General features: G+C 48.2%; 1 protein-coding gene across 8 annotated transcripts in view; it reads right to left on the reverse strand.

Moving 5' to 3' along the window:
* Positions 1–15378, reverse strand: part of Wdfy4 (WDFY family member 4) — a 236893-nt gene that overhangs the window by 11395 nt on the left and 210120 nt on the right. For 7 of the 8 annotated variants that reach the window (XM_087906241.1, XM_087906246.1, XM_087906242.1 and 4 more), the window contains 6 exons: positions 7447–7600; positions 5285–5376; positions 3981–4193; positions 3277–3427; positions 1723–1907; positions 797–955 (listed from right to left, as the gene is read on the reverse strand). In XM_087906241.1, the coding sequence (XP_087762367.1) occupies positions 797–955; positions 1723–1907; positions 3277–3427; positions 3981–4193; positions 5285–5376; positions 7447–7600 (954 nt within the window). The remainder of the gene's footprint in view (positions 1–796; positions 956–1722; positions 1908–3276; positions 3428–3980; positions 4194–5284; positions 5377–7446; positions 7601–15378) is intronic. The other variant, XM_087906245.1, reaches the window with a different exon arrangement.

Raw genomic sequence — 15378 nt, forward strand, 5'->3', positions numbered from 1 at the left:
ATTGAAATGCAAATTATACAGGCTATAGAAAAACAGAAACAATTTGATAAGCTGACAGAAAATGGAACAAAAATATTCATATAAGATTCAGAAAGGTATAAATATGCATATAGGGGTTGGTAGTATGCAAAAATAAACAATTTTTATAAGGGAAGCAGAGAATTTATTTTTAAAGTGAATTTAAATTTGTCTTTAATGTTTTACATCTTTAAAAATAAACAGTTTCTGAACTGTTCTGAATCCATTTCATAACGACCTCTAGGAATACAGGTCAAGGGAGGCTGGAGGTCTCTGCTCCCAGCCTGCTGTGAGTCTGCCTCTGCCTATGTCACCTCCCTTTGGGAAAAGTTCCCTTTTTCTGGGTCTATACACTGGGAAGAGCCACTTAACTTCTTTGTAACTTTGTTGTTTTTAACCAAGGCTGTGGGGGTCGGGAGATAATGGTCGGTTCTCCATTTTTAGGACTGTTAGAAGGTAAATCACAGGATGCTTGTGAAAAGGCTGTGTGGGCAGCCAGGGCAGAAGCCCTAAAGCCTGGCCTGGCTCAGGAGACTCCACTTTCCTGACCCTGAGAAGGAAGCAGCTGCTTGCCCAGCATCCTGCACTACAGTTGGGCCTCTATGGAGGTCCCTGCTCTGTCTGCTCAGTAGATCTACCCAGGGGCATTGAAACCATTCCCAAATGACAGCTGTGGACTGCTCCTGCGTCCCACGCACTAGAGAGAGGCAACACCTTTACCTGATTGTGCTTTGCCATCACAACTGCCAGAGACACCACACCAATGAGGGGCACATACCTGCCGGAGGTGCAAGCCTCTTGGGCGACCTTTGACCAGGCTGAGCTCCCACACGCACACCACTGCGCTGGCCCCAGAGGTGACGATCATTGTAGGGGATGGGCATACAGCACAAAGACAGGGGCCCCAGGCAGCCAGGTTCTCAAATGTCATCAGGATCTGTGAGAGATGATGGGCCATGGATGCTGACATGGGGCCAGCAGACACTGAGAAACCAGGTCAGAGAAGTGAGGAGCACACAGGTGAATGTTGGGGGGGGGAATGGGGGGCCATGCTCTAGGTTCTACCAGGCTCAGGTGACTGAGTCTAGGCCATCCTGGACTGGTCCCCACAGAGGAGGTCCTATTCAGCGAGTGGGGAGACGAGCAGGCACCTGCGCGGCTACTCAGACGCTGGAAAACCCTTGGAGTTGGGGCAGGGTGCAGCTCAGCCTGAGACAGTGGTAGAACTGGAAATAGAACTGGGGCGGGGATAGCTTTGATGATTGCCACTGGCAGCTGGTGGGGTCAGGTTAGAATGAGGGCTAGAAACACAGGATATAGAGGGTTCATGGTATATAATCGGTGGGTTAGGAGGGGATCTGGACAGGGAGGGGTCTGTGAAAAGTTCAGAGACAACTGGAAGGCTTAAAGGATGGGACCTTTAAGGAGAGAGAGAGAGAGAGAGAGAGAGAGAGAGAGAGAGAGAGAGAGAGAACTTTTGCAAGTTGCTAAATGTTCATCCTGAGCCACTCTCAGGTGAGTGGTGGCTGTGGCGGCAGAAGCCCAGGAAGCCCAAGACTGAAAGCACATCTGGACAGCCCTTGTGTAGCCCCGTGACCAGAGTGGGCTGGGAAGGTGATAGTGTGCTTTACCAGTCTGAAGTCCACCTGGAGAGAGTAAGACCCCAGAACCCTGCCCCTGTCACCCACCGCCACATGCTCTCACCTTGTCAGAGCCATAGCTCCCCAGGCAGCAGCTGAAGTCATCAAAGCCCCAGCTGAAGGTCCTGTTCCAGAGAGGCGGCAGCAGCATCTTGTTCTTCTCCACCGCCAGGATAGTCTTCTCGGTAGGAACGATGTGGCCAATGGCCCCTTTGGGGGATTCCGACCCTAGAGAGAAAAGGTACATATCTGCTCCCCAGTGAGTACGGTGGAATATGCAACGAGGAAAGCACCTACTTTCTCTGGGCCCAGGGAGACAATAATGCAGAATAAAGAGCTTCATCGTGCACACAGCCTGACCAGGATCTGCTACATCCCACTGACAGTCCAGGTGCCCCTTCCTCAGCTCCTCTAACTGGGACTCAACACATTTTAGTGACTCTCAGGCAGTCAGATATCAGAAGATATCACTGATAACAGACAGTCTGTTGGGGCAGATGATCCAAGGCCATGGGGCTTGGGTACCTGTCCACCTACCCTTCCTGCACTATCTTGAATGGACCTCTGTCATGTGGCCTAACTCCTACCATAGATTCACTAGTCAAACTCTGGTGGCCATTCCTGGCCCCATTTGGAACCCAGCTCAGCGTTCAGCTTGCTGATGACCAGCTGATATCCATCCCAAGTCTGTTATTCCGGGGAAATTTGCCCCTTCTTGTTGCCAAGTCTCTTTGGAGGAGCAGAAATAATGATCTCTCAGAGTAAGCTTGCCAATCGGCCAGCACAGGTGCGCATACTGTGGGAGGAGACTGTGCTCAATGCATATTCAGTCGTGGGACCTGCCTGCCATCATGGTGGCAGACGCCCCTCACTTACCCTGTGCAAATTGTTGCGAGAAAACCACCCTGCTCCAGAGCAGAGTTTGCACAGCTAGGAAGCTGTGGGGCTGGGCTTCATAGGCACCTGCCCCAGGGCACGTGTCCTTAGCGATGAACTGTGCATGCGTGCATCTGGGGGCTTGAGAGTAACAGCGGTGCAGAGCCAGTCACTGTCTTTGTAGGGGTGTGTATGGAATGTGTTTGTACATGTGTACAAGAGAGAGGGCTGTGTGTGTATGTGTGTGTGTGTGTGTGAGAGAGAGAGAGAGAGAGACAGACAGGTGGGCAGACAGACAGACAGACATGTGGGTCTTAGAAGTTAGGGTTTAACCTAGGAGTACTAGACCCCTCCAGCAGAGACCACCCTCCACTACCCATTGAATTCGGAGACAAAAACCACTAAGTTCCAAGCCCATGCCCTTGAGCTCCTAGAGCAGTATTTCTCGACCTATAGGTTATGACTCCTTTCGGTGGGGGTGTTGAACAATCCTTTCACAGGGGTCAAATATCAGATATTGTACAGATCAGATATTTACATCACAATTCATAACAGCAGCAAAATTACAGTTGTGAAGTAGCAGCGAGATAATTTTATGGTTGTGTATGTGTGTGTTGGGGTCACCACAGCACGAGGAACTGTATTAAAGGGTCACAGCATTAAGAAGGTTGAGAACCACTGCCCTAGAGGAATTCAGTCCCTAAAGAGAGAAGCCTGAGACAATGCGAGGACAGGCGATCACCTTTGACTGTGACTTGAGAAGGTTTCAGAGCTGGCAGGTTGTGGAGGAAGGACTGGGAGTGGCCTGGAAGGCCGGCCGGGGAGGAGGCATCCTTTCCAGGCAGTGGTGGCTTCCCGGTGGTGTTTCTGGATGGGTGGGGTTTAGTGAAGATCTGAAGATACATAGAAACACACCACATAGGTCACTAGGAGGTAGATGCCTTAGAAGAGAGCCATGGACATCACAGTTGGACCCTTGCTCTGGCCACTATCAGGGCTGGCCTCTCTCTGGCAGAACGACTGTGTCAGCAGCCCAGGGAAGGGTCTGGGCCCAGAGAGTGGCCACTGTTTTCTCTAAGTCACAGGACAAGTTCTTCTGGTTGCCAATCCTTTTCTCTCCAAAACTGCCTGGGCAAAAGTTGCCCTTGCTGAGGGGGGAGGTCCTTAGGAGATCCTTTTCAGCTGCTTGATAATCTTAACTCGTTAGGAAATTAATAATAATAATTTATGGTATCTATCACATATGTAACAGGAACACAGCATTTGCCCTGTATTAATGATGTCATTTGACCTCTTCGGGTGGCAAGTGGGTGGGGGCTCTGGTTCTGAAAACTGGATAATCTCCTCTTGCACCCGCCACCACCTTCACTCCTTGTCCTCTTTCCCAAGCTTGTGCTGCCCACGCTCTTGATAAAGAAGACAAGCGTCGTGGCCTGCTGCACCTACCTGCTTGGGTACCTGTCCGAAGTTGCTGATGAACCCCAGGATGGTGCTCTTGATCAGGGGGTCACTGATGCTGGTGAGGTCTATTCGGTCACCGTAGAAGTAGGGGTGGAAAGTGTTCACTGCCTCTACAGCAGCCTGCCCCTGCTGCTTACATCCGAAAACCAGGTCTATCCAGTGGTGGAGGTTGCCACTGACAAAGTCGCTCTCCAGAGCCTGGAATCGAAACCCAAAGAGCAGGAAATCCTAACTCATGCTTTTATAAAATTCAGTTCTCTAAATTTAAAGCCACTGTGTGTGTGGTGGGGTGTATATGTGTGCTCATAGGTGTGTGTATGCATACTGAGGTCAGAGGTCAAATGCAGGTGCATTTCTGCAGGTGCTGCCCTTCCCCCATTTAAAATTTTTTTCTATTAATTTTTATTTATTTTTGTTGTTGTTGTTTTTTGTTTTTTGAGACAGGCTTTCTCTGTAGTGTTGGAGCCTGTCCTGAAACTAACTCTGTAGACCAGGCTGGCCTTGAACTCACAGAGATCTGCTTGTCTCTGACTCCCGAGTGCTGGGATTAAAGGTGTGCACCACCACCACCCACACAATTTTATTTTATTTTATTTTTTAAGACAAGGTCTTTCACAGGCCTGGAATTTGCAGAGCTGGCTAGACCCCAGTGAGCCCCAAGGATCTTTGTGTTTCCACACCCCTAACACGGGGCTTACAAATGTGAACAACACCCAGTTTTTATTATTATGGGTATGTTGTAGCATCTCATTCTGGTTTGAATAAGTTTCTTTGATGACTAATGATGCTGAACACGTTTTTGTTTCCTTTGGCTAACCAAGAAGAAGTGTGACCCTAGACAGGCGTCCCCACGTAGTCGCTGGCCTCCATCTTCATCAGTTTTTCTGGATGGCAGACCCAATCATCTCCACTATTGGAAAACCCTGTGGTTGGTGAAAGCTCCATGAGGGTCTCCAAACCATCTCTGAGCAATACTGAGAACACAGTTCAGGTAGTGGCACTACTGGGGTGGGGGGTGGGGAGCTGGAGATGACACTGACATGCCACCAGGGCAGCCAGAAAACATCAGACATGACACTTGCCGGCACGATGCCCATCACAGCAGCCTAGTACAATCACAGAGCAAACCGGTGCTCTTCAACCCTCCAAGAATACAAACTTCCCTGGTGTGCTCTCTTCCCTGGTTCCTCCAGACATCAAAGTCTCAAGGTTTGTCCCCACCAGTGAGATAGAAAACTACATGGAGCCTGCAGGGATGCCGAAGTGCACATGAGATTGGAGTGTCTCACCTGTCTGTGCAAACTGATGAATTTCCTTGGGTCCCCATCAGCCCAGGGTGGGAGTTGCACATCCCCCAGGGTTGTTCCATCCTGCATGCGTCCTGAGTGTGAAGGGAAGCAGGAGACAAAAGTGAGATCACACTAGGTTCCGAATCCTATCCACAGAGCCCCTGCTTGGCCCTACAGCTGGCATCCTTCATGAGGTCCTCCTGGCTTCCCAAACGACACTAGAGCTAGCTTTCCATGTCACACAGTCTGACTGCTACCACTATTGGTGCATCTGCCTCACCACAAACAATGCCTTTCACTGGAGGGATGAACCAATAGAAGAAGACGCTGATGATGACCCAGGCATGCAAGTACCCAGGTCTATGCCGGGTACCACTTGATGTTCTTGGCACACACCGTCTTCCTAAGTCTTCAACCAATTATAGTGGGTTTTTAATGACAAAATCCCAAGAGAGCAGAAAGACCAGCCTCACTTCCAGCCCAAGTCTCCCCTTTCCACCAGCTGCCAAATTTGAACAAAACGCATGACCTTCCTGGGACTCAGTTTCTCCATCTGTAAGGGTGAAGGTGCTGACCAAGCCTTGCAGGGCTGACAGGAGGTGAGAAAAGCAAGCATACAGCACTCACAACATAATACCAGCCATGACCAGCACTTAGCAATGCTCCTTTGGTTTGGTTTGAGCCCTCTAGAGCACTTGATACAAGCAGAACAACATTCCCCTCTGGCCTGGGGCTTCACGCTGTGCCCACCCTCATTTTCTCATCACCCACACTAGACTCCAGGCTCTTTCTGGGGAACAGAATAACACAGGTGCCCCCAATTCATTCTCACACCATGGCCCTGACTGTCTTCCTCACAGGGTTTCTCGGCACCTGGCAATTTTGCGTCTTTATTTGTTTATAATGTAAATCCCGTCTCCTCACCTGGAACATGTCTTTAGGATAAACCACATCTGCCTGAGGTGCCTGTGCACAGTAGGTACTATATAGTCACGTGTTCTCCTAATGACACCTGGCTGTCTCTGACCCTGTCATTTCTCCATCTAAGCCTGTCACATCTTCCTCCAAGGACACAGCTGTAATCCAAAGGCAGAGGTGAACTCTGCACGGTTCTGTTAGGCATCTGAGAACCCAAACACTGCCAGGCTCACCAAGGACCCAGGTCAGGCTTGCTGGCTGGACCAGAATTGGAGAGACTTGAGGTGCCCATGGCACTGTGGCCTCATGCCCAGGGCTGGAAACCACATGAGACTTTGTGGGAAATGATCTCACTTGGCCTGAACCCAGGTCTGAACCCTTGCTTGAAGGAAAAGGGAGGGGCTAAAAGTGGGCAGGCCTGAAGGATATTAATATCCACCTCCAGGTGTTGTCTGGAGTAGCCATGGCTTCTCTTGATCTGGCTAGAGAGCTTGCTTACCGCCTGCTCTAGCTCTGACCATTCATCCCCTCAGCATATGGTTCCTTCCACCTTTCTCTCACACACATTCACGGGAGAGACTCATGGCACATGTGCAGTCTCCAGGGCCTCCCAGGCCCCTGAGTCTCTGTCACTCTCTGTGCTGTCTCTGAAGCAGGAAGAAGGTCTGACACATCCTAGGTTATAAGAAAGAGGATGTGCCACCCAGAAGTCAGCCACAGCGGAAATGGGGCTAGTGAACCTCAAGATAAGAATGTGGGTCCAGCGGTGGTGGCACACACCTTTAATCCCAGCACTTAGGAGGCAAAGGCAGATGGAACTCTGTGAGTTCAAGGCCAGCCTGGTCTACAGAGCTAGGTCCAGGACACTCAGGGCTTTTACACAGAGAAACCCTGTGAAGGGGGAGGGGAATGTGGGTAGGCAGTGCTAGACCTCAGTCGTCAGCAAGGGTTCTGGATTATTGGCTACTATCTCACTATGGACCTCATCTCTTGGCATCCTCAGAGAAAAGGCCACTGCCCAAGATAGGTACTGGATGCTGTCCTGGAAACCTGGGACCCAGCACCCTTCCTGGGAAGACACTTTTGCAGTCATGATCTGTCACCCAGCAGAGACTTCACCCTCTGTGCACTGGTCCTGACTAGGAGCCTAGTAGGGTTTCCATCAAAGAAACAGGTGGAGACCTGTGGGAGAAATCCCGAGCTCCCTGGCCTCGCCCAGCAGGCTCTCCCACACTTCTACTCACCAAACTCCACTGAATTACAGTTGGTTAGAAACTCGGGCAGGTAGAAGAATTCAGGGGTCAACTCCCTGACGTCACTCATGTTCTCCTTGGAGGCAGATTCCCACGTGCTCTTCACACTGTGGAACATTCTATCAGCCACATCAAAGCTTCCGCCCTGGGGGAGGAAGGGAGACGTGATCAGGCACATGTATGTCTCCCTCTAACCACTCGGCCTCCGAGGAAAGAGCCCTGAAGTCAGGAATGAATTGGCATCTCCATTTTATAGGCCAGAAAACTGGCACCCTAAGTGCACTGGTTTCCCCAAGGCTATCAAAGCAGCGGATGCCAGAGCTGGGGCCAAGCCCATGGGTACAGCTATAAAGGGTATGTTTTGCTCTGCCAGTCCCTAAGGAAATCGCTAGAACTGGCACAAACTTGACCTACTATGTGGAAGTGGAAAGTTGAATAGGACTCAGTTCTTTCTGAGAGAAGAGGATCTATCTGTACATATCTAAGGCATGTCACCTCTGGGCAACCTGGTAGGCAAGAACTGTGTGGTCCATTTTCTGAGCCAGAGGTATTGATCCATTGTGAGCCATACGTCATTTTCTGCACAAAGACAGAAACACTAAGACATCCGGGTCCCCATGAGGTCTCGACCATAACACACAGCTTCAAGATGTGTCCCCACCCAGGTCACTTTGCTCTGCATTAAAATTAAGAGACAATGTCCACCATCAAATCAAAATGGAAATAGAAATGAAGTGTGGGAAATCTAAATAAATCTGCACCTAACGAGTCGCTCATTGAAATATATTAAGAGCTTTGTATATTTAATCTGCAGCCTGAGTCTCACATCGTGGGAGATTGATGTCTTCTCCTGGTCCCATTTTTCCTTTTGCAGCTTTTATAAGTGCTGATGGTAATCTCCTGAGAAACAATATGATTTGGTAATAAAAAGATTACCTGTATTAAATAAAAATAATATATACATAGGAAATATTGTTAGTGCTACAAATCTGGTTAAAGATATTACCACAAAGAAAAATGTTATTTTTTTCACAGCTGTCTAATGCAGTTTAGCAAAAGTAATATCTTTAAAACTTAAGCCTGTATTATTTATAAAGGAAGCAATAACTGATTTTCCTATTTCCTATATTAATAAATGTATTTGCATACATTTGTTTCAAAATTAATGGGTTTTCTCACTTCTGCAATACAAAAGAAAACACCAAATTCCCTAGAAGAAAAAGTGGAGTTGCTTTGTTGCTCATATTGTGAGTATGCGGGTTGACACAAAATCCAGCGCCCGCTGGCAGTCAGTCTCAGACAGACCTCAGTTCTTAGGCAAGCAGGCAGAGATGACAAGAGACAGGGCAAGACCGAGAAGCACTGAGCTGTGCAGTTCAGCCTTGCAGAGTGACCCACAGGAAGAAAGTCCGTCAAGTGGAGTAAGCAACAGCAAAATGTAGTCTGGAAATGGGGAGGAAGGAAGTGACGGGCAAGAGCTCCCCAGCTGAGATCGTCCCCCTTGCCCATCCTGCAACTGTTCTTGCCTGTCGTGAATATGTGTATGCAAATGACCAGTGAAAATCGTACGTGAAGAAAATCGTACGTGAAGAAAATCGTACGTAACAACTGCTCAGTGGTAGATGATTTCCTGTGTGCTGCTCAAAGCTGGAAGGCAGTGGGGCCAAGTTAAGGCTACAGAGCTCAGAGACAAAAGGTTCACACACACGGGATAACCTACATGGAGAATCACCAGCAATGTATTTTGAATATAGTAGGGATCAGAAGATTATCTGCGGTATCTTGCTCATCTATAATATTAAGAAGCGCTCAGCAATTATGAGTGAAGCAGTGGAGAGGCGAGGATATGACAAGGGGAGTTTCTGAACATCCAGTTACAATCAGGGAAATGTTGGCCCTTGCGCAAGCACATAGGACGTGAATGACTTGCCCTGAAAAAGAATGCATATTGCTGAAAGCATGCATGCAAAATGCTCCGTTTGCATGAGCCTTAGGTTGCTGCTGTCCCTGGGTAAACCTTTTAGTCATGACATTCTTAAACCCCTCTCTAGCCTGGGCAGGAAGAAGGTCAGAGGGCAAACATTCAATCTTTAGTCCATACTCAGAAGAAACTCAGGCGTTACATGTGTTCAAGAACATGTGACTACACATATATTCTTTTCTATTAATATTTGCTATTTTTCATTATGTATGTATGTATACATACATGATATATACACATACACACATGTGCACACATGTGCATGATGTTCATGCCCACAGAGTCAGAGGCAATAGATTCTACTAGAGCTAGCAGTTGTGAACTGTGAGCATGGGTGCTCAGACTCAGACTCAGGGCCCTTGCAAGAGCAGTATCCATTTATAACCATGGAGCCATCTCTTCAGCCCCTAGACATCTTTATGGTATATACTGAAACCCTTCCAACAGGGACCAATGCAGACCGGCCCACTAACATCTAGCTGAGGAATTGGATTGGTCCTGGGAGCGGGTTGATGACCTATTAGCACTGCTGTGGAGGGCCGGACCACATTCTCCATTGCTTCTAGGAACAAAGGTAGAGATTGACCTCCGTGACCCCAAGGTGTGGCAGTACACGCCTTTAGTCCTGATGCCTGGGCGGCAGAGGCAGATTGACCTCTGTGACCTCAAGGCATGGTAGTATACGCCTTTGGTCCCAATGCCTGGGAGGCAGAGACAGGCAGATCTCTGTGAGTTCAAGGTGATGTAGCACACGCCTTTAATCCCAGCGCACGTGCTTGGTAACTCTCTACCGCTGCGTCCCTGCCTACTCCCGAGGCATCATCTGGGATAATGGGCAGTGGACCAATCCAAGAGTGACACATCAGAAGCGAGGACTGTTTCCTTTATAAGGGCTGGGTTCCCCTCATTCGGGGTCTCCGCTTTGGAAGCTGATGCTCTCCCTCTCAAGAGGCATTAAAGCTTTACTGCAGAAGTATCCTAAGTGCCCCGCGTCGTTCTTGCTGGCGAGACGGTAGCATGGGACACACTGCAGGCATTTTTTTTTAATAGTTGAGAAGTATCGTGTAAGCAGTGCACTTGCTCACTTGGGTCAGCTGATTTCAGCGAGCATCTGTCCATCAGGCAGTGTGCCATGGTAGAGAATGCTGTGCTCTGGAATTAAGCCGACTCAGGTAAGAATGTCAGTGCTTACTTGGAGGGTGAAAAGGAGTTTTTAAAATCGATTTAATCACCTGTCCCCTCCTCTGTGAAGCTTCAGTGATTGTTTTGGGTGTGAAATCAATAAAGTATATGTCCCAGCAAGTATGTATATGAGAAGGCAAGATATACCACCCCCAGGTGGTAAGCTTAGTATAAAGAAAGCAGTATCAAAGGAATGAGCCCTGTATCTTTTTAAAAATTTGTATTGAATTACCTATATGGGTTTTTGACTGCACATATATATCTGTGCACTGTGTTCTTACATTGTTCACAGAGAGCAGAGCGGGCATGGATCCCTGGAGTGAAGTTACAAAAGGTGTGAACCACCTCATGGGTGCTAGGAATCAAACTTGGATCCTCTGAAAGCGCAGCCAGTGTTCTTAACCACGAAGTCATCTCTCAAGTCCTAGTCCTATATCTTTTATTCTGTATACTTCAGGGACTGCGATGGGATCCCAGTCTTAAGACTCAATCTCAGAGTAGATGAGGAAGAAAACCCGGGGCTCTCCGAAGGAATAAAGAGAAATTGAGTGGAAAGTATTGGAAACAAAAGGTCGAGTCTTGGGAGACAGGCTTCTCCAGTGCCTGGGACAGAGACAGGAGGGTAGAAAAGGCTAAGACACCTTAGGATGGGGACAGGAAGTAAGAGGGGCATTTCTAGGGCAGGTCATAGTACCAAGAAAAGAGGAAAGAGTGGGCAGGTAAGAGAAAACTAGCTGGGCATCCCACGAGCCTCAGCAAACAGCCCATCTCGACATCCTACTCCAAAATATAATGCTATGGGTGACATTTGGGAAGCCCAGGAACTAGTCAGTGCTGCTCTCAACAGGGACTGGTCTGACCTAGAGCAGCCACCGCTCTCCTTCCCGTAGGATGAGACCTTTCTCTTAAGCAAGTACCCCGAAGCATGTTGACATCCATGCTTCTTACTGTGAGTCAAGCCAAGCTTTCATCCTCATCAGTCAGGGGTTGAAGAAGATGGGGAGACTGCAGCTCGAATATACAACTACCAAGGAAAGTCTAGGGCCAGTTTATCTGGGCTCATCAACTCTACCAGTGCCTTTTCTAGTACCCCTAGATAAAGTCATATATCAAAATTATTCTATACTAGGGACCCTGAAATTCTTGTAGGCTATAGTTTATGACCTTGAAAACCCCATGTTTCCAAGTCCTGATGATATGTTTAAAGTGTGACTGGAGGTTTTCTGGTCTAGCCCCATCCTAACTATGCACAAAATATTGGGTACTAAGGGCAAAGTACTTGGTTGGGGGCCGGAGCCTAACCTGGAAGCGGTGATGACACCAGGTAGGGTGCACAGAAGTAATGCTTACTGACACAGGCTCTCTGTCTTCCTCATGTTACTGTGACCCTGGTACCTACCTGAAGCTGGGAGGTCACAGCACAGGCTGAGTCTACTCTGGGATTCTCAGTTCCCCGCAGTCAGCATCTGCCTAACACAAAGTCCTGACATCCTGCCATCTCACCATCTCGCCTCAGGTAGTTCGGAAAACCCTGCTCCACTGCTGGTAACAGCTGACTTCACAGGGGTGGGACTTAATTAGCACAGTGTTTTATTTCCATTTCTTATTAAATACAGCAGCTGCCGCTGCACTGTGTCCTTGCTGGAAACAGGCTGCCTTGCTGGGCACCACCCAGGCTAGATTTCATCTTAAGCCTGAGAATAGACAGCACTTTTGCTAGGACAGAAACACAGGCCAGGGCTAAGGTCTCACAGCAGGGGTGTAGCCTCACAATGACTTGGCTTTCAGGAGGCTCATAGATCCTGGATCTCCATAGACAAGGCTCATGAGAACTATAGAATACTGGGATTGTCATCAAGATGGGGTATCAACCACTTGCTCTGAATACAGTGGTCCATCCCTCCCAGAGAAGGAGTGAACCATAGAGCACATGACCATGACAAGTCTGGTCACAGTCTACATACATTCCACCTGCTCAGACCACACACAACACACACATCTACAGTTGAAAGACCATATCTGAGAGATGGATCCACACTTAAAGTCAAAACCGTAGACAGGAATTATTTTAATAGATCATGTTTGTCTCAAGTGTATGGACTTTTTCTTCTCACAGTTCACTGTACCATATAGTATCACAACTGCTTATAGGTCATTTGTACTGGAGTGGACATTGTAAATAATCTAGAGGTAGTTTAAAGGATATGGGAGGATGTATAGGTTCTATGCAAATACGATGCCCTCTTATATAAGTCACGTGAGCATCCTCTGATTGCAGTATGGGAGAGGGGTCCTGGAACCAACCTCACGGATGAGCAATTATTCAATATCTTCTAGACTATAAAAATCCATCACTGTATTGACAACTTTGAGTAGAAAGAGAAACACATCAATACTAAAGAGCATCAATTCTAAAAATGGGCCTAAATGTAGTAGCATTTAACCACGGGGGCGTAAAGAGCCTCTTACAGAGTCGGGACACACTTCATTGAAGTCCTGAAACTGTGAAAATCCTGGTGCTATCCCCACACTGGGCCAGTACATGGTAAGTCAGTCATAGAGCCCACAGTGTCCCATGTTGGCCTGTCAGCAGCTCAGCAGGCCACACCAGGTGTGTCACACAAGCACACAGTGTGTGGCAGAAAATGTGCTCCATGGCACACTACTCTGGCACTTCATACCACCAAGATCTATGTTTAAAAGTAGCTACAGGACACTTTGCCACAATGGGAAAGCTTAAACGTTTTAGTGGTAAGGGTAAGGTACTTTGCATCATCTGGAAGTGTGTTCCAGGCTAGTGATGTTATGAAATGAACTTCAGAAGCCGTATCTTACCCTCCATCTTTGTCTCATGAATAAGAAAACCAAATCCAGAGAAATGCCATGGTCTATTCCACATCAGGGGGCAGAGCCAGGACACAGGGCTCTGGGGCCCCAGTGACTCACTCACATTGGCAGGTAAACGGCAGTCTGCTCAGCTCAGAATGGAGAGCATGCTGACCCTCAAAGCTCAGAGCCCCAGCGTCCTGCAAATGTAGAAGGCCTCTCTGCAGGTGTCCTGGAACCTCTCACACTCCACCCTTCAACTCATCCACAGCCAACTTAGAAGTCAGATCCTCTGGAGGGTGAGACCACAAGGAAGGAGCCGATGTCACCATGAAGGAGGGTAGGCAAAAGTCTCTTGAGAAGAGACAGGCCTGCCCCTAGGAGGCAGATGAGATGAAACGAAGATGCCAGAACATTCCTTCTGAGATCTGGTGAGGCCCAGGGAGGATTCTCTCACAGATGTTACTTACTCATCCATTGAAGAACTAAAATTGTTGTTGTTTTATTCTAGGACAAGACAAACGATGTCTGGCTCTTCAGGGCAGTGATGACCAACTGGAAATTCACTGGTCCAGAGCAAAGGGTTTACACAGGGAGCTCCCATGATTACAATTTGGATGAGCCAATCTACCAAAAGACAAACTTGAGCCAGAAAAAACTAAGAGTCACACTTGAGATTCCCAGTGCGGTCACACTAACAATTGCTCAGGTGCCTCCTAAAAACGTAAAAAGTTGGCTCTGGTCATCTCACCTTGAGCTAGACCATCCCAAACGAGTTTGAACTAACTAGTTATTATTGAAGCAAACGGGCTACAGAGAGCTCACACTAACGATTAGCATCATTACCCAGATATTCTTGTGGGCTTCGCAAACCTGTTTAATCTGGCTCAGTCTGCTCTGGGATGCTTTATTGTAGTCTAGGCTGCTTTAAAGTAGTTTAAGCCAGAGGAGACCAGCTTGAACAAGTTCAGTTCTGCTCAGATCAGATCTGGTTGGTCACAGAGGGAAGGGAGGAAGTAGTCGTGGCTGACCACCAGAGATGCCAGGGGCTGGGGTGCAACTTCTACCCAAACACTAGCGGCTTTCCTTAGGTTTTCTCATTTGCTCTTCTGAATGATCCAGTCATCTGTGCAAAACAAACCCTCATTTCCAGAGGTAACATAACACGTGGGCTATCTGTACCTATTAAGTGGCAGGTTTGTAAATCTCACAGCACAGCCTGTCTCCTTTCCACTCCATCTCTTCCCTGTGGGGAAAGACCCTTAGCAACAAGTCGAGCTAGGACCTCTGGCTTTACTGCGTCTGGCGCGAAGGCCAAAGGGAAGCTGTGAAAGCATCCTGAACATTTGACGGCTTTGGCTCCCTGACTGGGAAGCAGCAGCAGAATCCATCATTATCATCAACAGCAGTGATCATCATTTCTTGTGGATTAATGAGCAACATCTGGATGAGGTTCCTGGCATGGGGTAGAGCTCTGGGACCATTCATTCTCCAAACTAAACTTACTTAAGATGCTTGTTGCCTGAGAAAGGCCCAGGGGGAGCACACTTATTATTTCTGAGTGGATTTCCAGAGATACGGGGGTTATTCAAAGTCTAGACAAGCCACACACTCAGGGAAAGGGGGATGTGTGCCAAGAAACAAACGATGTGAGGGGCTCACTCCTTACTGGGAAGATGCCTGGCCTTGCCTTTCCATTCTTTCCCAGGGATTAGGAGTATGTCCGTGCCAGCTAAGGGTGACTCTTGTCTCTCAGGGTCAATGTATTTTGAGTAACCCAAACTCACAGCTTCTGGGGCACTAAAACTTCTCTGAGATAAGGTTCATGTGTTAGCGTGAGGTCATGTGTGCTCAGTGGGCCCCTGATCATGAGGCCCATGGCTTTCTCTCATAGGACCATTGCAAGGTGGTGATCATGTCAGCCATGAACTCGG

The sequence above is a fragment of the Myodes glareolus genome, chromosome 5 (genome assembly GCF_982192425.1).
Source record: "Myodes glareolus chromosome 5, mMyoGla1.1, whole genome shotgun sequence".
Lineage (NCBI taxonomy): Eukaryota > Metazoa > Chordata > Mammalia > Rodentia > Cricetidae > Myodes > Myodes glareolus.